Source organism: Pristiophorus japonicus, chromosome 14 (genome assembly GCF_044704955.1).
Source record: "Pristiophorus japonicus isolate sPriJap1 chromosome 14, sPriJap1.hap1, whole genome shotgun sequence".
Taxonomy (NCBI): Eukaryota; Metazoa; Chordata; class Chondrichthyes; family Pristiophoridae; genus Pristiophorus; species Pristiophorus japonicus.
The window spans coordinates 37,860,607-37,884,105 of record NC_091990.1 but is presented as its reverse complement, the minus strand read 5'-3'; the positions used below and the strand labels follow the sequence as shown (position 1 = coordinate 37,884,105).

The 23,499-nt window shown below is 43.9% G+C and overlaps 1 protein-coding gene across 1 annotated transcript in view; it reads right to left on the bottom strand.

The window, feature by feature from the left end:
• Positions 1 to 23,499, bottom strand: part of rhbdl2 (rhomboid, veinlet-like 2 (Drosophila)) — a 93,779-nt gene that overhangs the window by 22,603 nt on the left and 47,677 nt on the right. The window contains exons 4-7 of the mRNA XM_070898487.1: positions 17,522 to 17,634; positions 14,155 to 14,255; positions 4,000 to 4,060; positions 3,406 to 3,467 (exon numbers count right to left, since the gene is read on the bottom strand). Of these exons, the coding sequence (XP_070754588.1) occupies positions 3,406 to 3,467; positions 4,000 to 4,060; positions 14,155 to 14,255; positions 17,522 to 17,634 (337 nt within the window). The remainder of the gene's footprint in view (positions 1 to 3,405; positions 3,468 to 3,999; positions 4,061 to 14,154; positions 14,256 to 17,521; positions 17,635 to 23,499) is intronic.

Here is a 23,499-nt window from a genome sequence, read left to right as displayed (position 1 = left end):
GGTGGCTCAACCGTGGCTATCAAGGGAAATCAGGGATAGTATTAAAGCCAAGGAAGTGGCATACAAATTGGCCAGAAATAGCAGCGAACCCGGGGACTGGGAGAAATTTAGAACTCAGCAGAGGAGGACAAAGGGTTTGATTAGGGCAGGGAAAATGGAGTACGAGAAGAAGCTTTCAGGGAACATTAAGACGGATTGCAAAAGTTTCTATAGATATGTAAAGAGAAAAAGGTTAGTAAAGACAAACGTAGGTCCCCTGTAGTCAGAATCAGGGGAAGTCATAACGGGGAACAAAGAAATGGCAGACTAATTGAACAAGTATTCACTAAGGAGGACACAAACAACCTTCTGGATATAAAAGGGGTCAGAAGGTCTAGTAAGGAGGAGGAACTGAGGGAAATCCTTATTAGTCGGGAAATTGTGTTGGGGAAATTGATGGGATTGAAGGCCAATAAATCCCCAGGGCCTGATGGACTGCATCCCAGAGTACTTAAGGAGGTGGCCTTGGAAATAGCGGATGCATTGACAGTCATTTTCCAACATTCCATTGACTCTGGATCAGTTCCTATCGAGTGGAGGGTAGCCAATGTAACCCCACTTTTTAAAAAAGGAGGGAGAGAGAAAACAGGGAATTATAGACCGGTCAGCCTGACCTCAGTAGTGGGTAAAATGATGGAATCAATTATTAAGGATGTCATAGCAGCGCATTTGGAAAGAGGTGACATGATAGGTCCAAGTCAGCATGGATTTGTGAAAGGGAAATCAAGCTTGACAAATCTTCTGGAATTTTTTGAGGATGTTTCCAGTAGAGTGGACAAGGGAGAACCAGTTGATGTGGTATATTTGGACTTTCAGAAGGTTTTCGACAAGGTCCCACACAAGAGATTAATGTGCAAAGTTAAAGCACATTGGATTGGGGGTAGTGTGCTGACATGGATTGAGAACTGGTTGTCAGACAGGAAGCAAAGAGTGGGAGTAAATGGGTACTTTTCAGAATGGCAGGCAGTGACTAGTGTGGTACCGCAAGGTTCTGTGCTGGGGCCTCAGCTGTTTACACTGTACATTAATGATTTAGACGAGGGGATTAAATGTAGTATCTCCAAATTTGCGGATGACACTAAGTTGGGTGGCAGTGTGAGCTGCGAGGAGGATGCTATGAGGCTGCAGAGTGACTTGGATAGGTTAGGTGAGTGGGCAAATGCATGGCAGATGAAGTATAATGTAGATAAATGTGAGGTTATCCACTTTGGTGGTAAAAATAGAGAGACAGACTATTATCTGAATGGTGACAGATTAGGAAAAGGAGAGGAGCAACGAGACCTGGGTGTCATGGTACATCAGTCATTGAAGGTTGGCATGCAGGTACAGCAGGCGGTTAAGAAAGCAAATGGCATGTTGGCCTTCATAGTGAGGGGATTTGAGTACAGGGGCAGAGAGGTGTTGCTACAGTTGTACAGGGCCTTGGTGAGGCCACATCTGGAGTATTGTGTACAGTTTTGGTCTCCTAACTTGAGGAAGGACATTCTTGCTATTGAGGGAGTGCAGCGAAGGTTCACCAGACTGATTCCCGGGATGGTAGGACTGACCTATCAAGAAAGACTGGATCAACTGGGCTTGTATTCACTGGAGTTCAGAAGAATGAGAGGGGACCTCATAGAAACGTTTAAAATTCTGAAGGGTTTAGACAGGTTGGATGCAGGAAGAATGTTCCCAATATTGGGGAAGTCCAGAACCAGGGGTCACAGTCTAAGGATAAGGGGTAAGCCATTTAGGACCAAGATGAGGAGAAACTTCTTCACCCAGAGAGTGGTGAACCTGTGGAATTCTCTACCACAGAAAGTAGTTGAGGCCAATTCACTAAATATATTCAAAAGGGAGTTAGATGAAGTCGTTACTACTAGGGGGATCAAGGGGTATGGCGAGAAAGCAGGAAGGGGGTACTGAATTTGCATGTTCAGCCATGAACTCATTGAATGGCGGTGCAGGCTAGAAGGGCCGAATGGCCTACTCCTGCACCTATTTTCTATGTTTCTATGTTTCTATATGTAGATTTCGTTGGCCCCTTTCTAGGAAAGATGTTCCTAGTAGCAGTGGACGTTTACTCTAAATGGATTGAATGCATAATAATGTCGTCATGTACGTCTACTGCCACTATTGAAAGCCTCCGGGCCATGTTCGCCACCCATGGTTTGCAGGATGCCCTTGTTAGTGACAATGGACCATGCTTCACCAGCTTCGAATTCAACGAGTTCATGACCCGTAATGGCATCAAACATGTCAGTTCTGCGCCATTTAAACCCACATCCAATGGTCAAGCGGAACGGGCAGTCCAAACCATCAAGCAGAGCTTGAAACGCGGGACGGGCGGTTCCCTGCAGACCCGGTTATCTCGGACCACACGCGATCCCACTCGCTTACTGGTGCTCCCCCTGCAGAACTGCTAATGAAGAGAGCACCCAAAACCAGGCTCTCCTGAGTCCAACCGGATCTCAATGATCATGCTTCACCGGCATAACATGTATCACGATCGCGCGGCTGTATCACGCGACATTGAAGTTAATGACCCTGTGTTTGCTCTTAATTATGGTCATGGTCCCAAATAGGTTGTTGGCACTGTGTTAGCCAAGGAGGGGAATAGAGTGTTTGTTGTTAAACTTTTGAACGGACAAACGTGCAGAAAGCATTTGGATCAGACCAAACTGCGATTCACTGACAACCAAGAACAGTTTGAAGAGGACATTACCATCATTGATCTACCAACACACACCCAACCTGCAATCGACCTCGCTGTCAATCACGATGATGAAACCACCATGCCCGACAGTCTGATCAGACCAGCCACACCGCAGTGCAGCAATGATCCGACTGACTCACCCATGCCAGGACTTCAACTCAGGCGATCAACCCGGGAACGCAGAGCCCCGGATCGCCTCAACTTGTAAATAACTTGTACATAAGACCTTGGCGGGGCGGTGTGGTTGATGTTATGTATGTAAACATTACCAATGTGTAAGACTTGCCACCAGGGGGTGCATCTTTGGGAGACCCAAGGGCCACCTGCACACCCCGGGCAAGCAGGTATAAAAGGCAGTCTACCATGCTGCTTCCTCACTCTGGAGTTACAATAAAGAGACCAAGGTCACAACAGTTTGAGCTTAAGATGTACAGTCTTGTGGAGTTATTCTAAACGTAACAGTGCACTGAGTCTCTAGAGTGGGGCTTGAACTCACAACCTTCTGACTCAAATTACCACTAATCCAAGACTGTCATATGTCATAGTTATCAAGCACTAGTTTGCTCTCTGTTAAACAAACAGTTGGTTTCATTCTTAGGTTAAGCCAGTAACGATTGTGTGCAACAATGCATCAGTATTGAAAGGTTAGAACAGACATCTACAATACTTACACGTAAAACCTCTCCTTCAACAAGGAACCTTCTGTATAGAGCAAACCCCACATCAGTGCCCACTGTAAATAAATATATTTACATTTATTAATTATTCATTTCATACTTATCATTGAATAACCAGAAAATATAGGCTAATAACTAAATTTTAAATATTTCAGATGTAGAAACTTGGGCTGAAATCATTCATGGAAGAAATATTAAAATAAACCTGTGTGTCAAGCGTATGGAATTGCTGGTTTCCAGTTGAGTAATTGGATGGAATGTAAAGAGAATTGCATGCAATGAGAGATTACATCTCACCGTTCTGATGAAATGAATACTACTTATTCAAACGTGATTAACGTACCTCATTTGGTACTCCAGATTTGATATGATATTTGTTAATCCCCTCCGACACAACACAATAGCAGTAGTGTAGCGTTACCGAAAGCTGCAAAGGATCTTATCCCGATATTGTCCAACTATAGAGTCACTGTTAGCTACACCTCTACAGCCAGATCATGACATCTTTATGAAGTCAAATGAGCAAGGCAGGAAATTGAGAGAAGAGGGGAAGTATAAAACAGTAATACAAAATTTAAAAGCACTTACCTATAGTCAAAATAAAGGCTAATCTGAAAATACCAAACAGTGGCACCATTTGTTTAAAGTTCTGGAATCAAACAAATAAAAATATTATGGAGCTACAGTTATTTTTAACTACATGAGATAAGTTTTCTTTCTGAAAATACTTTACATTGTGATATTAGCATCTGAATGAAATATCTGTTACGATAATGGAGTCATTGAAAGAATAAATAAATGCATTAACATGTTTGTATGTTAGTATCAGGCAGCTCAAAATTTTTTTTTACTATGCTTATGTTTTGAAGCTTTTTCAACTGAAGGAATGAACACTGCTCGAAAACATTCAGACAATATAACCCATTGCAGTGGGTACATTACCACTTTGGAGTGCTGGTGGGTATAGGAAGTGCTAAAATTAAAAATAAAATGAAAGCACTGATGATAGAGTGTGGGTTCCCAACAGGCTCTAATAAATAGGACGTGCACAGGCACTGCACTTTAATCACTAGTGTCAAGGAATTTACTTATTGCACAGCATTACAGGATATAAGAGGAACAAACAAGCTCATCCCAGAATGAAAGATCTGTGAAAAACTAAACACATGGAACAAAAGATATGAGTGTTTATGAATTAAATGAAAAAGGAATAATTTTACTACTTTAATAAATTTCATCGTTTCACATCAGTATCAGTATGTAATTTAGAGACATTCCCTTCATCAATATCTGACGAGGCTTCAATTAGACAGCCAGTTTGACACAAACTGCTCTAGCCAGAACATTGAGGTAGAGGCTGAAATGAATATACGGTTTTAGAGTCTAATAATACCGTTTGCATTCAAACTTGGATTACAAAGGACGTGGATACAAATTCAAAATAAGAACATTACTCAGCAATGAAAAGAAAATTCACCTATACACAAGTCACTAGAAATATTCTATCATAAGTTTTCAAACTGGGGTCCGTGAAATCCAAGCGCACTGTAATGATGTCAGTGTTTTCCTCTGAGTAGCTGATGTGGGGCGGAATTTTCAATCTTGGCAGGGGTGTAAAACTGGCGGTATTAGATCAATAGAACAGAAGCCCATTGTCTTTTGGAAATTAGGCAGAAGGAGCTAGGAATGTGTAGATATTTGCAGAGGTGGGGAGCGGGGGGCAGGATTTAAATTAGATAGAGAGGAGGAATATTTAATTTTTTAACAAAAATATAATATTTGAAATGTATGTGTGGGGAAGAAATATCTATTGGTGTGGAAATCCCTGCCTCCCCAGGTCCGTGCTGAATGTGTACAATGCACATGCGCTGAAAACAGGCTTTTCCGATCTGTCGAGCTGGAGCTTGACAGATCTTCCGCATATCGGGAGCAATGACATTTGCAAGGGCAAGATTGTGGGATTTACCCATACCTTGCCCAGCAAATGTCCTCAAAATTCTTGCACCTGATAAAAGCAGCCGTATAGCCTATTTTTACAGGTGTAAGAGTTTAAAAACATACAAAAATATAATTTAATTAAATTTAAAAAACATACATTATTTTAAAAACCCTGCCCACTATGTTACATTTATTTTTAACCATAATTAAAAAAACTTTAAAAAAACTCGGAACTATGCTTTCTCGAAGATATTTATTAACTTTAATATTAATAATGTGAGGCGTGTTTTTTTATTTTTTATTATGGTGTTTAGTGTGTTTGGGTTTTTTTTCTCATTAGATACGGAGTTCCCATTGCTATTCATGAGAAAGCTGTGGAATACTGTACCTGATTGGCTGAGCAGTCACACGTGACTGCATCTATTGCGTGGGAACCTGGAGGATGGGAGCGCGCATCACAGCGCGGGAAGAGAAGGCGTCCCCAGCGGAATCCCACGCTCCTCCCGGACCAGCAGGTACTTCAATAGAAATGTTTCAGGCCGGAGGCAATTGCCCGCGGGAAACCTCCGACCGCAATTTCAGCCTCATATTGAAAGAGAAGATGTTCAATGATAGGATCTAGAATGTATGCTGCTTAATTCATAACTTAGTGCCACAGTTCCTCAGTGCATACTAATGGTATGTGCTCCCAGGAGAAAGCTTCCCCTGCCAGAAACCCATTAGTGATTTGGGCGTTACCCACATGACTTTCTAACCATTCAAATTAATGGTCAGAAATCATGCACTTGGCTCAACCAAATTTAAAAAAACGTACCACTAGCTGGCAAGGCTCCCATCAAAGATAAAAGCCAGAAAATGAGCCCTACCATGTAACTATTGCAGCCATTTTCTGTTAACAAATTCTGAACAGATAGTTTATTCACTCTTTTTTTGGAATTTGATGAATATTGATAGATAACAGCCAATTATCTGGATTAAAAATGCTCTGCCTTTCATTGTGAAATCCAATTAATTAGACAGCAATGTAGCCAACAGCAAGCTTGTCATTGAACATTGGCTTTATGAAGATGGAGTCAGTTATTTAATAAATGCTATTGTTTACTATCACATGGCGCTGGGCTTATTCATGTATATGTAAATCTGGCATCAAACTGTGGTTCAACAATAGGTTATAGAAAGATGAAATGGTTCCCATACTGCACTTCCTGTGAGAAAGCTTCCCTCCCCAGTAAAAGGAAATGATTTCTTAATATGTATTTTTCCCTTTGTTTCTGTTGCCTTTGGCAGGCTTTAATGTATCTTTAAATTGCGGCTGTGTTTGTGGGTGAGATACTATTGTGAGCCAGTGGTGACACAATACATTCTAACGAAAGCCTCCCTATAGAATTACATCTCTGTCACATTGTAAAAGAAGCAGAGCTTCATCGTGCCTCAATCATGAAATGTTCTGTATAATTTCTATATGACTTTAGATGGACAGAGTAATGTAGATTACAAATTGGTTTTAGCCTTGAATACGTGCACTGTGATATCAAAAAATAAGTGCCAGCTGTAAGATGAATAATCTGTGCTAAGTTAAATCACCATAAAAAATCGGAGAGAATATGGTGTTAGGTATTTTCATCAATTTAATATACATCTGTGTTTTTCCTCACCTCCCCCACTTAACACACGTATAGTGACACTCCTGGTGAGAGTCGATAGGTTAAATTGGGAGAGGGAGGAGGAAAAACAAACTATCAGAGAAAGGTAATTGGTCAGGAAGGTCTCGCTAAAAGATCACACTCTTACATTAGGGGTTATTCCCTTCCTATACAGTTGGCCACAGAATATATCTGCCTCTTACATATCACTAATAGATTTGCTAACTATTAAGGGACGATTTTTATGAACTACGATGCAACTGCCTACTGCCAGCTCTGAGATCAACTCAATATGTCGCCTAGCAACGGTGTTCTAGGCCATTGTTCTTCTCCAGCTTTATAAAAAGGAGAACAAGCATACAGCTGCTGGATATGTAACGGTAAATCGTTTCTAGAACAATGGTAGGAATACAGCCTGGTATCAATCTCTCACAACCCAAGTTAAAGAGACGGCAACTCATATTAACTACATAGAAGATAGAAACTCTGACCTTTAACAGACTTGCAACAGATTAAACAGATGGAGACAAATATGGTGGATTTGAGTGAAAAGAATAATGATCTTATGAATGGAGCAGAAAGTAAAAATTAAAGAAACTAGAATTCAAGGGGTAAAAAAAAGCAAATGGGAACATTGGAAACACTTCTCTGCTTCTATTTATGTGAGGTGTCCAGACACGAAGCCCCGATTTTAACCTAGTCTCCCCTGCGGAAATGGGGTGGGTTCGAGGCGGGCACTCGTTTTACACCCCACCCGATTTTACGCTCAATTGATGTTACTGCCAGACGGGTTAGGTTACAATTGAGGCTCAGAATTGAGTTCTTCAGCTCTGCCACAAATGAGTCATTGGGAGTTGTGTTGATATGCAAGTATGCGGCAAAATGATCACATTGTAACAACAGCAACAGCTTCCATTCCTTTTTTAAAAAAATATACAAAGCGTCTTTTCATTCACCTTTATATATGAAAGATGCGCATTCTTTAGAGTCATTGCTGGTCACAGCACCAGCTGACCCAAATAAAAGAATCAATCTTTTGGGAGCAGAGTTTGAGTTTCAGGACAAGTTAACGGAACTTAAGACAGTGAACTCAGGCTCATGCATCCTGTGATAAAAACAGAGATTCTGTTTCAAATTCTAAAATTTGATCATATCTTTCAGCTCGGGAAAAGTTGGCAAGTTTAAACTAGTTTCTGATTAAGAGTTCTATCTGAGGGCCTGGCACACCAATGGTCACAGAAATTGTCATCTGGCTCTGAAAACCTGATTCATCCCAATGGCTATTGCAACTATTGCTAATTAAAAGGTGTATCCTGTGGCAAGACAGGAGAGCCCTGTGAGTGGAAAGGCTGGCTTATAAAGCTCATGTAAAGCACTTTAAAAAAACAAGAATCTCAAAACGACTTCTTGTGTTGGAAGTAAAACAGTCTAATGTATTAGTGGAAGTTAAGAACTGTCCAACTATTCTCCTTTGCTGATTTAACATGCTTCAGTTTATATTTATTTCTTGTAATAAACAATTCATAACTGGAGGACTAATACCAGAAAGTGACCAGTAAAGCTGCTGGACTGTCATAAAAGCCTAATTAATGCCTTTCAGAGAGGGGAACCTGCCAACTGGCCTGGCCTACATGTGACGCACTATGTGTTTGACTCTTAATGCCATCAGGGCAGTCAGAGATAGGCAGTCATAGGCCTTGAAATCCCGGCCTCCCCGAGTCCGTACGTAGTGTGTAGGGACCCACGAAGGCATCACAAAAGCCGGTTTTCAGCACGCAATGCACACGGGCCAAAAATCAGCTTTTCCTATCTGTCAAGTTTCTGGCTTAATAGATCCTCCGCATCTTGGGGAGAAGGACATTCTTCCACGGCAGAGATTGCGCTATTTGCTCATCTCTTGCCCAGCGAATGTCCTTAAAACTCTTGTGCCTGGTAAAAGCAGGTGCATAGCCTACTTTTACCAGCGTAAGAATTTTAAAATATACAAAAACATATAAAAATAAAATGTAAAAAACACATTTTAATGTTAATAAGATAAGTTTGTTTTAAACCATAATTAGAATGTTTTTAAAAAATCAGCAAATATTTTATTTTTGCAAAGACATTTATATCAACTTTAATTTCTATAATGTATTTATGTGAGGTGTTTTAAAAAATGTTTATGTAGTGTTTGGGTGTTTGGGGGTGTTTCTCATTCACAGTAATAGGAGTTTCGGAATCGTGAAACTCCTATTACTATGAATGAAAAAATGCTTTACCGTGATTGGGTGTTCAGGCCCTCGTGACTCCTACGAACGTCCCAACGTTAACGGGCTCCGTTGCGCAAGAGGAGGAGGCCTCAGGACCGGGATCTCTGGTGGACGCAGCAGGAAAAGGTAGGTGCGCATCTTTTTAGCCATTTTCTGGTGAGCGCCTGCACGAAGCAGGAGACCGGGATTTCAGGACCAATAATGCCTTGCCCATGTCAGACACAAACCAAGAACAAATAAAAATAAACTGAAGTGTTTCAACCATATGTCCTCAAGTCAGTTACTTAAGAGCTATATACTCATTGTTCATAAAAACACTTCGGAAGGTTAGACATGAGCAAACATTATCTCTACAATAGTCTGAAACAGCACAATTAGCAGCCAGTAATGACTGCGGTCTGAATGAGCCAATTACATCTGATTAGAAGCTTATAGAGTGCATTCAATAAGACAGGAGTCAAAAAACGTACTCAGAAGGAATGGGATCTATCCTCTATCTGTATGGCAAAATCTTGGAGAGTTTTACTGGTGAAAATGTTCTACTGCCTGCAACTAACACTTGATGTTGGTGAATTGATCTGAGTCGTTCAGTGTCAAAATGTTACAGCTGAGTTACCTCTCTGGACTCAAGTTCATGGAATAAACAAATGCCTAGTACAGCAAACAAGGACATAGTTGAAGTACTCAAATAACATAGATAGTTTCTTGATTCACTGAGGAGTAGAGGCTTGGTGCTAAGGCATGAGATAGATGAAAATTGCTCCTGGTGTTTGTGTTGTTTTTCCTTAAAACGCAAGAGCTTATTTTGTTTATCGCCCATGTTAACAGTCAGGAATGCTGAAATTGCTCTGGACTATTTATGGTCATTAAGGCAGAAATCCATGTTTAATTTTTCTGGTACAATTTTTACCCACAGGAATACACAAATGCGTGTCTCTCCATCCATGTATAGTTTTCTTTGCATTGTGCAATATTCTAGAACAGACTAGAAAGGTCCAGCTTTCAGCCTGTGCTGAGTTAGTTGATCTCCATTAAGAAATTAGTTGGCAGGAGAATAAATAAATAAATGGGGTGAAAACATAAAATATAACAAAGGTTGAAGTGCAAAATGAGAATTTTTTAAAAAAGTGTTTGAGGATTAAGAAAATGAGAAATATAGCAAAACATTTTTTTTAAACAAAAATGCACTGAAAATACCATGCAAGAAAATATAGTGAACCTTTAATTTTAGTAGCTCTACAAAATGATTTTTAAAAGCTCAATGCCTCATTTGTAGAGCAAGCACGAGATTTACGAAGATAAAAGATAATGGGCTAGACTTTGTATTAGTGTCCAGATCACCCAAAGGTGGGCGATATTTCCAACATTAGCGTTTATATTGGTATTTGTGATCGCTAAAATATCGGCCATTTTCAAACCCGCTAGTTTCCACTTTATAATTTGGGCGTTAGCAGGAGCGATGTGAAATGGCCATTAGCGTTTTTTTCAGTGGTAAAAGGCCGGCGTCCATAGCAACGGTCTTTTCCCGTGGTTTCAGGAGGTTAGGGGCATCTGCACATGCGCAGAAGAGAGTGAAACTGAAAGAGGAGAGAGAGAGAGAGAGAGAGATAGTGTAGAAAACTGGCGAGAGGTTGTGGTGGTGGTTTCAGTGATTGTTGTTCTGTTTTGGTTGAATTTTTTGAATTTCTGGATGAAAATGGATATTAGTGAAGTGAGGATGGAGAAGGAGATTATTTTGAGCGAGGAGGTGGAGGAAGTGGCTGAAGCAGGAGGACGAAGGTGTGCAAAGCGCTTGACTGAGGAAGCCAATGCGGCCTTAGTTAGTGAAGTTGAGAATCCGTGGGCACAATTGGTGGGAACCCCGCCCCCAAAGTCTATCAACGAATTTGGTCGGAGATTGCAGAGGTAATCTCGGCCAATACCCATGAGGCGAAGGAGCCGAACCAGTGCCGGAAGCGCTGGAATGACCTTGTTGGGTCCGGTAGAGTAAGTATTACATTTATTTATATAATTGTAATTAATTAATTTAAATGCAGATCTGATGCATTGTAGTTAGATCGGTAATCATTTAATCCAAACCTCGATTTATTTGCAGATGGTAGATATAACCATGCATGTGATATGTATAACATTTACGGTGGACGAGCAATAATACTAAAAAAAAGTTTCTTATTCTCGAGAAACCTAGAGCTCTTTGACTCTGTGTCTCCCTGGTCATAGGGAAGTTATAAAGTCCATCCTCCGAGCGTAAAGGGCTTCAGACAACTGTCGAATGCAGCAATGTGTGTCATGCTGAGAGATAGCGCAAATGTCGCCAGCTGAGGCCTGAAAGGAGCCCAATGCATAGAAGGAAAGTGCCATAGTAACCTTGACCTCAATGGACAGTGCGGTCCTGATAGTGCTGTTAGAAACATAGAAACATAGAAAATAGGTGCAGGAGTAGGCCATTCGGCCCTTCGAGCCTGCACCGCCATTCAATGAGTTCATGGCTGAACATGCAACTTCAGTACCCCATTCCTGCTTTCTCGCCATACAGCTTGATCCCCCTAGTAGTAAGGACTTCATCTAACTCCTTTTTGAATATATTTAGTGAATTGGCCTCAACAACTTTCTGTGGTAGAGAAATCCACAGGTTCACTACTCTCTTGGTGAAGAAATTTCTCCTCATCTCGGTCCTAAATGGCTTACCCCTTATCCTTAGACTGTGACCCCTGTTTCTGGACTTCCCCAACATTGGGAACATTCTTCCTGCATCTAACCTGTCTGAACCCATCAGAATTTTAAATGTTTCTATGATCCCCTCTCATTCTTCTGAACTCCAGTGAATACAAGCCCAGTTGATCCCGGGAATCAGTCTGGTGAACCTTCGCTGCACTCCTTCAATAGCAAGAATGTCCTTCCTCAAGTTAGGAGACTAAAACTGTACACAATACTCCAGGTGTGGCCTCACCAAGACCCTGTACAACTGTAGTAACACCTCCCTGCCCCTGTACTCAAATCCCCTCGCTATGAAGGCCAACATGCCATTTGCCTTCTTAACCGCCTGCTGTACCTGCATGCCAACCTTCAATGACTGATGTACCATGACACCCAGGTCTCTTTGCACCTGCCCTTTTCCTAATCTGTCACCATTCAGATAATAGTTTGTCTCTCTGTTTTTACCACCAAAGTGGATAACCTCACATTTATCCACATTATACTTCATCTGCCATGCATTTGCCCACTCACCTAACCTATCCAAGTCACTCTACAGCCTCATAGCATCCTCCTCGCAGCTCACACTGCCACCCAATTTAGTGTCATCCGCAAATTTGTAGATACTACATTTAATCCCCTCGTCTAAATCATTAATGTACAGTGTAAACAGCTGGGGCCCCAGCACAGAACCTTGCGGTACCCCACTAGTCACTGCCTGCCATTCTGAAAAGTACCCATTTACTCCTACTCTTTGCTTCCTGTCTGACAACCAGTTCTCAATCCATGTCAGCACACTACCCCCAATCCCATGTGCTTTAACTTTGCACATTAATCTCTTGTGTGGGACCTTGTCGAAAGCCTTCTGAAAGTCCAAATACACCACATCAACTGGTTCTCCCTTGTCCACTCTACTGGAAACATCCTCAAAAAATTCCAGAAGATTTGTCAAGCATGATTTCCCTTTCACAAATCCATGCTGACTTGGACCTATCGTGTCACCTCTTTCTAAATGCGCTGCTATGACATCCTTAATAACTGATTCCATCATTTTACCCACTACCGATGTCAGGCTGACCGGTCTATAATTCCCTGTTTTCTCTCTCCCTCCTTTTTTAAAAAGTGGCTGCAGAACTCCCCTAATGTGCTGGCATATCTCACTGATGAACTCCTTTCGGAAGCGCAGTCGCACGTGTTCTCGGACAAGTTCAGGTAAGACCGCTTCTCCCTGTAAGTGCGTCGAGAGTAAGCTCCTCAGTCTGCCACCTCCTTGATTGGGCACATAATGCTCTTCAATATAACTTCTCCCATCTCTAGTCTGCAGCATGTGAGTAGTCATCAATACTGGTTGAGAAATTACAGGCCCCATTACAATGACTATTATACGTATTCTTCAGAAATAATAAATTTTCATCTGAAAACTCATAAAAGAAAGTCAATTCGTCCACAATATAAGATGTTTCTTCAGAATTTATATTCACCTTAAAATAACTCACAGATTAAATCAAAGCTCCCCAGAACTTGAAGCAGCCTTTTACATGAAAAGTCCTTTGATTTACAAAATGGATTCCATACCGCTGGATTAAGGTCAGGTGAGTGCAGCTTTCTTTCAGCGTTTTTTTGGGCGAGCAATCTTTTCGGTGATATATGGGCGAGATGCTGAAATTAACGCTCGGCGATATTCTGGGCGGTTTCTGGCGTTAGTTTCCTTTAAAGATTGTATTCTGGGCGGTGCACTATTGTTGACGTCATAACAATATGGGCGGGCGGTTTAATTAATTCTCGCCGTTAACTTGATGCCAAAACTAACGCTGGCGATAAATGGGCGTTAAATGGACGTTAGTTTCCATTTTTTGTGGAAATGGGCGATAAATGGGCTTATAACTCATCTCAGCATTTAAATGGACGGTAGGTGGGCGGTGGCAAGGCAAAACTAATGGAAAGTCTAGCCCCAAAGGTGCAGAGCTGTTTTGTTGTCTTTGATATATTTTTTCTCATAAACCGTCAAAAAAACATTGCAACGCAGTGAATGGAGATGGCGAGGGAAGAAAGGAAGAAATCATCCCGATCAGAAAGGTTTAAAGAGAAAAAAACAAATCAGTGGTCATTCAGTTAAAATAAAACACACGAATTGGTCAAAACTCTTTCTTCTACCAACAACTACACCCTTCCCCCACACTACAATGTGAACCGGACATTAGTTAATTCTAACCACTTACCACCAGCACGTTCATAAAGTAGCCTCCCATTAGGGCATAGCCTCCACCTGAAGCTCCAACTAGCCCAAGCATTGGATCAAATATTGAGCTAGCCAATGAGCCTGCAACAAAATAATGCAAAGCATAACCGGATTTAATTTCACTTGCTCAACTTCAAGATGTAAGTCTAGACATGAAATGTCTTGGGGACCAGCCCAGGTTATTTAATCTGTAAACTAATCAAGAACAGACATGCTCGTTCTAGGTGCCAATCAAATTATTTAGGACTAAAGCATTAAGAGATATGTAATATTTAGGTATGATCAGAACATCTCAAGTCATTCTATGCACAATCAGCTCCACTGAGTCTTTGAACTTGATTGATTGACAGCTCTTTATTCAGAAGCCTCTGATATGAAATATATACCAGAATTCTTTTTCCAGTGTCTTTAGTTTGGTTCATTTCATATTGCATTCATAACAGAAAAATTGATTCAACTGAGTACAACGCAACTTAACAGAGCTAAAGGTTCATTTACAAAGGTTCTGGTCTGATTACATGCAAGACTAAAACGCATCCTCTTAGTGGATCTGGCTCTTCTCCTTTCCATCCTGACCCTGGTCACATGTGCACATATACCCACAGCACGCTGAAGAGAATCAAATGCTTTTGCTACCTGCAGAAAGCACTTATGTGCTTAGATTCTGTGCTTGGCTGTTGAACCAACGGAAGCATATTGTGGCCAGATTTGTGCCAGTCACAGGCAATGTTCCCTCTTGTATTTTTCTTTGGTGCATGGTCCCTTTAAGTGGCTGCGCGGTCCATTCAGATTTCCGCACATGCGTGGTTTCTCCCGTATAAAAACCGGTGCGCAGCCTGCGTGGGACCTCCAGACCGCAGCACGGCCACACGACTGCGCAGCTTAGCGGGCACGTTGGTCACAGGGATGTTCCCTTCAGCCAGGCTGATTTGCCGCCTGAGGATCCGCTGCCTCTGTCACGTATCTTCCTAGCCTCCAGCTGGGGAGGGAGGGCACATGGAGATTGGCAGATCTCAGTGGCATGCTACAGTGTGGTGTGCTCAGCCCAATTCTAATCTTTTTAAAAACGTGATGCCTAAGCCTGTGCGATAGTTTGCATTGGCTTTTTAACCACTTAAAACTTTAAAAGGGACACTCTGCCATCCCCTAGCCTATAGCATTGCTGGATACCAGGGACAAACATGTCCCATGGATCCAGCACTGCTATTGTGCACTGGCTGATGTGCAACAGCCACCACACGTTAAAACAATCCACGCACAGGCATCTTCCACCCTTCAAGATTTAGTTCGGGACCTGGAATATTAGATCCTTCATTGAAACACTCGTGAACTTTTTGGCGTGGAAGCAAGTCATCCTCGATTCGAGGGACTGCCTATGATGATGATGATGATGTCCAAATGACAGGAAAAATCTTGAAACACATGTGCACAATGTTTGAATAGGCCCAGGTTTAGGCAGCCTCTTCACTCTCTTCACTTCTGCCAAGAAATTCTGTCGGTGGCAGCGAGAAGCAATTATCCTGCTTGATAAATCTAGGCCATAGTTTCTAAATTATTCATCTCACCACATTCAGTGTATTGTGTTATAATGTAATGTGCCACGAAGGAAGCTCCCATTTTAGCAGCAGGAAACACAAGGCCGGTCCAGATGGAGCATGTGGTTGCTATCAGCGTGCAAATGCCCTGCTTCTAATAATACAGAACTAGTTCCTCATACAATCTCTGAAGTGGGAGTGACACTGCTCGCATACGACAGCTTGCAAGATAGGACCATCACAGCAGCAAGCACGTGCGGGGCTTGCTATTAATGTGAAGCCAGGATCGGAGTGGCAGGGGACCAGGAGTGGGGGAAGCAATAGCGGGCGACAAACGCACAACATTGTGGGACGCATGGGAATGGCCAATTTCAACAGGGATGCCTCATTATTATTTTACTTCTGGGTTTTGCACCTCAAATGCACGTGAGCAGGCGTATGCGGACTCACATGACACGATTATTAAAGGACCCAGTTCACAGATGTAATGGTGGAGGGGTTTGGAGTTTTGTGTATTGTCTCGGGTTAAGTAGAAAAAGAAAAGACTTGGATTAATGTAGCGCCTTTCACGACCACCGAATGCCTCAAAGCGCTTTACTGTTGTAATGTGGGAAATGCGGCAGCCAACTTGCACACAGCAAACTCCCACAAACAGCAATGTGATAATGACCGGATAATCTGTTTTTGTTATTTTGATTGAGAGAGAAATATTGGCCAGGACACCGGGGATAACTCCCCTGCTCTTCTTCGATCGTTCACGTCCACCTGAGAGAGCAGACGATGCAGAATAGAAGCAGAGTAATGGAAGCAAGGAGGGCAAAGGCTGAGTCCAGGTATAATGAGGCACCCCTGGATGTGTTACTGGGTGCAGTATGGGTGAGGAAAGAAGTCCTGTTTCCCAGCAAAGGGAAAATGAAACATGCAGCCACGACAAAGAAGGCAGGGCTGGAGGTGGCCCAAGAAGTGAGTAGCAGGAGCGTGATTAATAGGATGTGCATCCAGTGCAGGAAGCTTTTTAATGTCCTGTCCAGGTCAGGAAACATGAGCAAAGTTGCAGATTCACCTACATCCTGTAGTGCACGCCCTACCCCCACTGTGTCTTGTCAAACGTACTCCATTCACATCACTCCTCACAGCCACTTAAGCTTCAGCAGCACCCTTCATTCAGTTTCAATGCATGTCCTCACCTTCCTCTTCCTCCATCAACCACTGCCACTCACCCTAATCCTCATGTAATCTGATACCACCTCAGTCAGCTCCCCGGATTCTCAACACACTTCCTCAAATGGCACTGTCAACATGTTCGCACCAAGTGCATGTCTGTGCCACTCGTGATGCATCTGTCCGATTGTCACCCTCACTGAATGCACTGCATCCACTGCATGCACACATGCCTTACAACCACTCAGAGGTCTGTCGTGCCCCCCTTGCAGGAGAAGAATACAAGGGAGAGGGGGGGAACCAGAGCCGGACCCCCCCCCCGAGATCGTGGAGCTCGCCACAGTAGAAGAGGAGAAGTTGGAGAAAAGTGACATCTTTGCTTTCTTCTGCAGCGGCGATGGCGGGACTAGTAGTGCATTGCTGCAGGGTGAAGGAATTCATCTCTCAGACCCACATCTTCTACAAGACTAAGTCATCTTGACTTGAACACTTAATTAAATATGATCACCTTGCTTACTCCTGCTAGACCTTCACCCAGACGGTCCTCTCAAGGTATTTCACCCTCCCTCCTAAAATGAAATCATTCCGCAGTGCAAAACACATGGTTTGGAATAGCCCACAAAGGATCATGAACCTGTAAAACTAACTCACCTCCAATCACACCTGCAAGATAGACCAGGCCAACCCGATGGCCCTTGTGAACCAGCTCCAATGGAATTCCCAGAATAAGCTGCATAAAAAGGTTCCCTATTATGTGCTGGACCCTGGAGAAAGGAGAGCAGATTCAAAAGGTGAACAGGTTCTTTTTGGTTATTTTCATGTTTGCACACAAAGCATTACCCTCAAAACTGGTTTCTTGACCAAAGATTAATGTACATTGTATTCAGCAATGCAGTGGCCCTAGTCATTCTGATAGACCACTACGGTGGCGATTTTAACCCGACTTGCTCAGCAGAAACCTGGCGGGTGGGCAGCTAAACTCTTACCTGTCTGAAAGCTGCCATGATCGCAACATCTGCAATTTTAACCTGCTCTCCCGAGCAGGCAGCAAGGACATGTGCTCAGAGCCAATAGGGTTCCTCTTTACATATGCATGTTGTGGGCCAATAACATCATTAAGACCTGACTGTAATTTTAACTCAAGCCTGAGTGGGAAATCCACCTGGAGTTAAAATCAGGGCCAAACACTCATCCTTTGATCCTCACTGCAACATGTGTTCTGGCAGACCACTGGCTATTCATGGTTCCAGACAGCATAGTTACCCTTCACCACAGCACATTTTTATACAGTTCACAGAAATGCTGTTCTAGATAAGGGACTCAATTTTCCCCAATTATCTGCGGTGTTTTTTTTGGCATGCAGTTTTTTTTTTGAGTAAATAAAAATCTCCAAGTTTCCCCAAGGTTTCTGCGCCAGCATAATTCACTACGGTACGATTTTTTTAGCCTACGATTTTTTTGCATCATAGCGGGCATAACCTGATGTCTGCAACAGTTTTTCACATTTCGGCAAGTTTGACCAACTTAGGATGTTTCTACGATGGCGAATGTGACCATTCCCAAAAAACCTTCTGGGCACTTAACAAAAACCAGCGCACATTACAAAATCGGTGCAGAAAGACGCCATTGTTTTTAGGCGAAGTTTTGAAGAGAGTGAAGAAGGCAGAGAATATGCATCATATATCTTCACTTATTGAAAGTCATAAGGGAGAAATTGGAAGTGCAATGCAATTCTGGAATTTTTGATTTTATTCAAAATACCACCCCACCATCGAACCTCTCCTCACCGGGCTCGAGGGTCGGAGCGCTGGCCGTCAGAATCGCTCCGTCGCCCAGACACAGGGGCTCAGGAGTCGGCTTCAAAAGAAGCCCGGGGGGGGGGGGGGGGATGCAGTGGAAGCCGAGCCCCGAGCCCCTGTGTCAGGGCGAGGGTGCAATTCTGCCGGCCAACGCTCTGACCCTCGAACCCGGTGAGGAGAGATTCGGTGGTTGGGTGGTATTTGAAAAAAATCAAAAATTAAAGAGTTGCATTACACTTTGTTGCTCCAAATATCTTCATTGAACGCCTAGCTTCCCATTGTAAGCAAGCCTATTGTGCATGCGCAGACCAGGGTGTGGTCCATACTAGGGAGTGCACCTTGGAGAGAGGGAAGAGGTGTGAGTGCTTTGTCCGCAAAATCCTACAAATCCCCTGGAAGGACAGACACACCAACATTAGCGTCCTCAGCCAGGCCAACATCCCCAGCGTTGAAGCACTGACCACACTTGATCAGCTCCGCTGGGCAGGCCACATTGTTCGCATGCTTGACACAAGACTCCCAAAGCAAGTGCTCTACTCGGAACTCCTTCACGGCAAACGAGCCAAAGGTGAGCAGAGGAAACGTTACAAGTACACCCTCAAAACCTCCCTGATAAACTGCAACATCCCCATTGACACCTGGGAGTCCCTGGCCAGAGACTGCCTAAGTGGAGGAAGTGCATCCGGGAGGGTGCTGAGCACCTCGCGTCTCATCGCCGAGTGCATGCAGAAATCAAGCGCAGGAAGCAGATAAACATGCGGCAAACCAGTCCCACCCACCCTTTCCCTCAACGACTATCTGTCCCACCTGTGACAAGGACTGTGGTTCTCATATTGGACGGTTCAGCCAGCTAAGAACTCATGTTAAGAGTGGAAGTAAGTCTTCCTCGATTCTGAGGGACTACCTATGATGATGAGTGTTTTGAGGTTGTTGCAAAGCTATAATTTAATTATGGGGCAATATTGACAATGCCATACATTCTGCATGATGATGCTGTGGAGGAGAAGACTGATTTGACAGCATCACCTGAGGAACCTCAGAGCACGTAGGATGATGGGCAGGAGGCCTACGCACATCGGGTATATCAAGACAGGCATTCATACCTGCACCTGAGGCAGACTGTATGAGAAGGCTGCATTTCTGCAAAGAAGTTGTAACCGAGATCTGTGCGTAAATAAAAGCAGACCTGCACCCTAGAAGCGTCAGGAGGACTGCTTTGTTAGTTGAAGTGAAGGTTACAGCTGCACTTTCATTTTATGCATTTGGATCATTCCAGGCCACAACTGAGGATGGTGTGCACCATTTCTCAACATGCAATACATATCTGCATTCAGCAGGTGACTGCTGCACTGTATGCCTGGAGGAATGATTACATAAAGTTCCACATGACCGCCCAGGCAATGCTCTGAGGACTATGGGCTTCGCTAGGATTGCTGGCTTCCCCAAGGTACAGGGCTGCATTGATTGTACCCACATCGCCTTGTGAGCACCTTTGGAGGATTCCGAGATGTACAGGAACAACAAAAGCTTCCATTCGATGAACGTGCAGCACGTCTGTGACGATATGCATCGCATCATGGCAGTTGATGCAAGATACCCTGGGAGCACCCATGATGCTTTCATCCTACGCGAGAGTGTTATATCTGCCATGTTTCAACAGCAGCCAGAAGGGCAGAGCTGGCTGCTGGGAGACAAAGAGTACATCCTCGCCACCTGGCTCATGATGCCCCTACGCGTAACCCGGACAGAAGCTGAACGGGAATACAACATGTCGCACATTGTGAAGTGCAGCATAATAGAGAGGACCATTGGCACCTTGAAACAGCATTTCCGATGCCTGGACTATTCGGAGGCTACTTGCAATACTCCCCTGAGATTGTCGGTCAGTTCACTGCATGCTGCATGCTGCATAACTTAGCCATCATGAGGGAGCAGCAGCTGGTAGTAGAAGACCCACCTGAGCTGAGAGTGGCTGATGATGAGGAGGAAGATGCAGATGATGAGGAGGAGGAGGACGAGGAAGCCATGCAACTACCTGAACCCAGAGCACGACAGCGGAGGAGGGCGGGCCGTCGTGCCCCTTTAACGATTGCTTGAGCCTTGCTCCAGCAGCTCATCCATGAACGCTTTTCTATCTGAAGGCTCAGCGACAACTATTCAAAATGGATGATGTTTACTGTTTAGACCTGTTCTGTAAAGTTGTGTTGTGTTAATGGATCAAATAATGTAAATGATTCAGTTAGAATTTAAAATATATATTTTATTCAAAATTTTAACACTTGTTTGTACTTAACTTAACTTTAATAAAAATATTCCTGTATCAAACTTTAAACTAGTCAGTTAAGATCACTTACAAAGTTTAAGATCACTTACAAACTTTTAAACTTGTAAATTTACATCACTTACAAAAAACTTTAAATTTGAGAACAGTTAAATAACAATAACATAAGAACAACAGTAACAATAATAACAACAGCAACAGCAGCAAAGAAAGGCTGCCCTCATCTCTCCTCCACTTTATTCTAAGACCGCCCGCTGCACTTGGTCTTGGTGACTCCACCCCTGCCCGCAGGTGGTGGCGCAGCATTTCTCGGGTTGGTACCAAGCTTATTCTTTCGAACATCTCGGGTAATGCGCACTTCTTGATGTGGAGTGTGGGCAGGCGGCAATGTGGAAGGCCCGGCTTGGGCCTCTTCAGAGGCTGGTCTGGGGATTGGAGTGGGAGTGGCAGTTGATTCCGTCAATCGCCATGGGGTCTGGGCGTGTTCCCTTATTGCAGCAGCTAACTCCGACATTCCCTCCCTCATGTGCCCTGACAACGTCTCAAATACGTCCGACATTACCTCCCTCATGTTCACCGACCTTGTATCAGCTACCTGCGACATTCCCTCACTCATGTTCACCGACCTTGTATCAGCTACCTGCGACATTCTATCCCTAATGTGCCCGGACAGTGTTCCCATTTCTCATAAGAGTGTTGTTACTTCTCCTGACAGTCCCGACACCTCATGACCCACCTCACTGATGGTGTCCAGGAGTGATTGTGTACGGTCAATGCTCTCCCCACTCATTGCCACCATCTGAACCACATCTGTTAGATCCTGCATCTCAGGAAAGCGCTGTTGAGCTCTCCTTACCCTCCTCACCATAGATTTGGCTCGCTGCATCCCACTGGGACCCGATGCCTCGGACGGTGGGGTCATGGGTGTGGCTCGCTGCACCCCACTGGGACCCAATGCCTCGGACGGTGCGAAATCATGGAATGTCCCAGCACTCGTACCACTCAGCAAAGGGGCTGGCACATCAATGGGTGGCACTAGCACCTCTTCCAAAGTGAGTACAACAATGGGGGCTTCATTCTCCCCCTCCCCCTCACCACCATGCTCCTGGTCTGGAAGGTGGGATTGGAAGATGTTCTCCTCTTCAGGCTCGTCTGCGTCTGAATCTTCTTCTACATCGGCTTCAGCCTCGTCAGGGTTGGTTTCAAGTTCTGCAAAATATAACAGAACAGACAAATGGTTAGCAGCAGAGGAGGGGCAGGGTGGGTGGCATGAGTAGGCACACACAGCACAGGCAGCAGGCTCATTTGAAGGACCACGATGAATGATAGCACATTGCATCAACTGAAACGTAGCTGACAGAGACATCCCCATGAACCGAAGCATGGCTAGCCCGCGCAGTACTTAACATTTACAAAGCCAGACTGTGGAATTTGCAGGACTTACCCTCTCCCTCGAGTGTGGACCCAGCTTGTGCAGTGGTGGTTGATTTTCTCCAGGCAGGATCCATCAAAGCTGTCACCCTGTCTTCCAAGGGTGTCAGTGGATGCAGATTTGCCGGGCCTCCTCCTGTTCGAGTTCTCTCTCTTTTGTTGTGGGCCACCTTCCTCTGCAAAGATGAAAATGTAACTTTTTAGAGAGGGTGTCTTTCTGTTGGGTGGGACATACAGGTGGTCACATTTACAAATGCAATTCCAATGAATAAATTAAAATATTACGTACACCAACTGCTTGACCAAGGTCCTGCCATTTCTTTTTGCACTGGCCTGCGGACCTCGGGGTGGTCACCATTGCACTGTAATCTTCTGCAAGTTGGTTCCAACGTTCCTTAATTTCTTTTGATGTAACTTTTATTTGACCTTTGCTGGTGTCCAGCTCGTGCCATCTGGCCTCAATTACAGTAACCAGTGCCTCCACTTCGTCCTGTGAGAAATTCTTGGTCCTTGAGCCACATTGCATATTGCAGCTCTGACTTTTTCCACTCAGAGGAAAGGTTCTCACACACAACTGGCTCCTTAAAAATACTGAGTGCAGACCGGGAGCTGTACTGGGCATGCGATTCCATATCAGTCATGTAGAAAACGTCATTTTTTCCCCCCGCATGTGCGGAAGGGCGAGGGGCCTCCTTTTTTCGGCGCAGACCTTCGGCTCCACCCCCCAAAGCTAAAGGACAGACTGCGCATTGCAAAAATCAAAAATGACAACAGGGAAAGTTGCAAGTTTTTTTGGGGGTAGTCAGGCCCCCAAAAAATGGGCATAACTCTTCAATTAGGTCAAAAACCAGCATTGGGGAAAACTGAGCCCAAGGACTTGTTTGGTCAGACTTAATAGATGTTCAGGATGCTTATCACTGTTGCAATGTATGCACCTGTAAGTATGCTTACAGGCTTATAGAGCTGTTGCAGGGTCCCCAATGGAGGGCTCTCTATGCGGGAGACCTCCCTTTGTCTATTGGGGACTTGGCCAGGAGCAGTCCCGTGCAATAGGTAAATAAGTCGGTTCATGGACTCCGAGGACACCTGCATTTTCTGCGGTCTGGAGGAGTTCCATG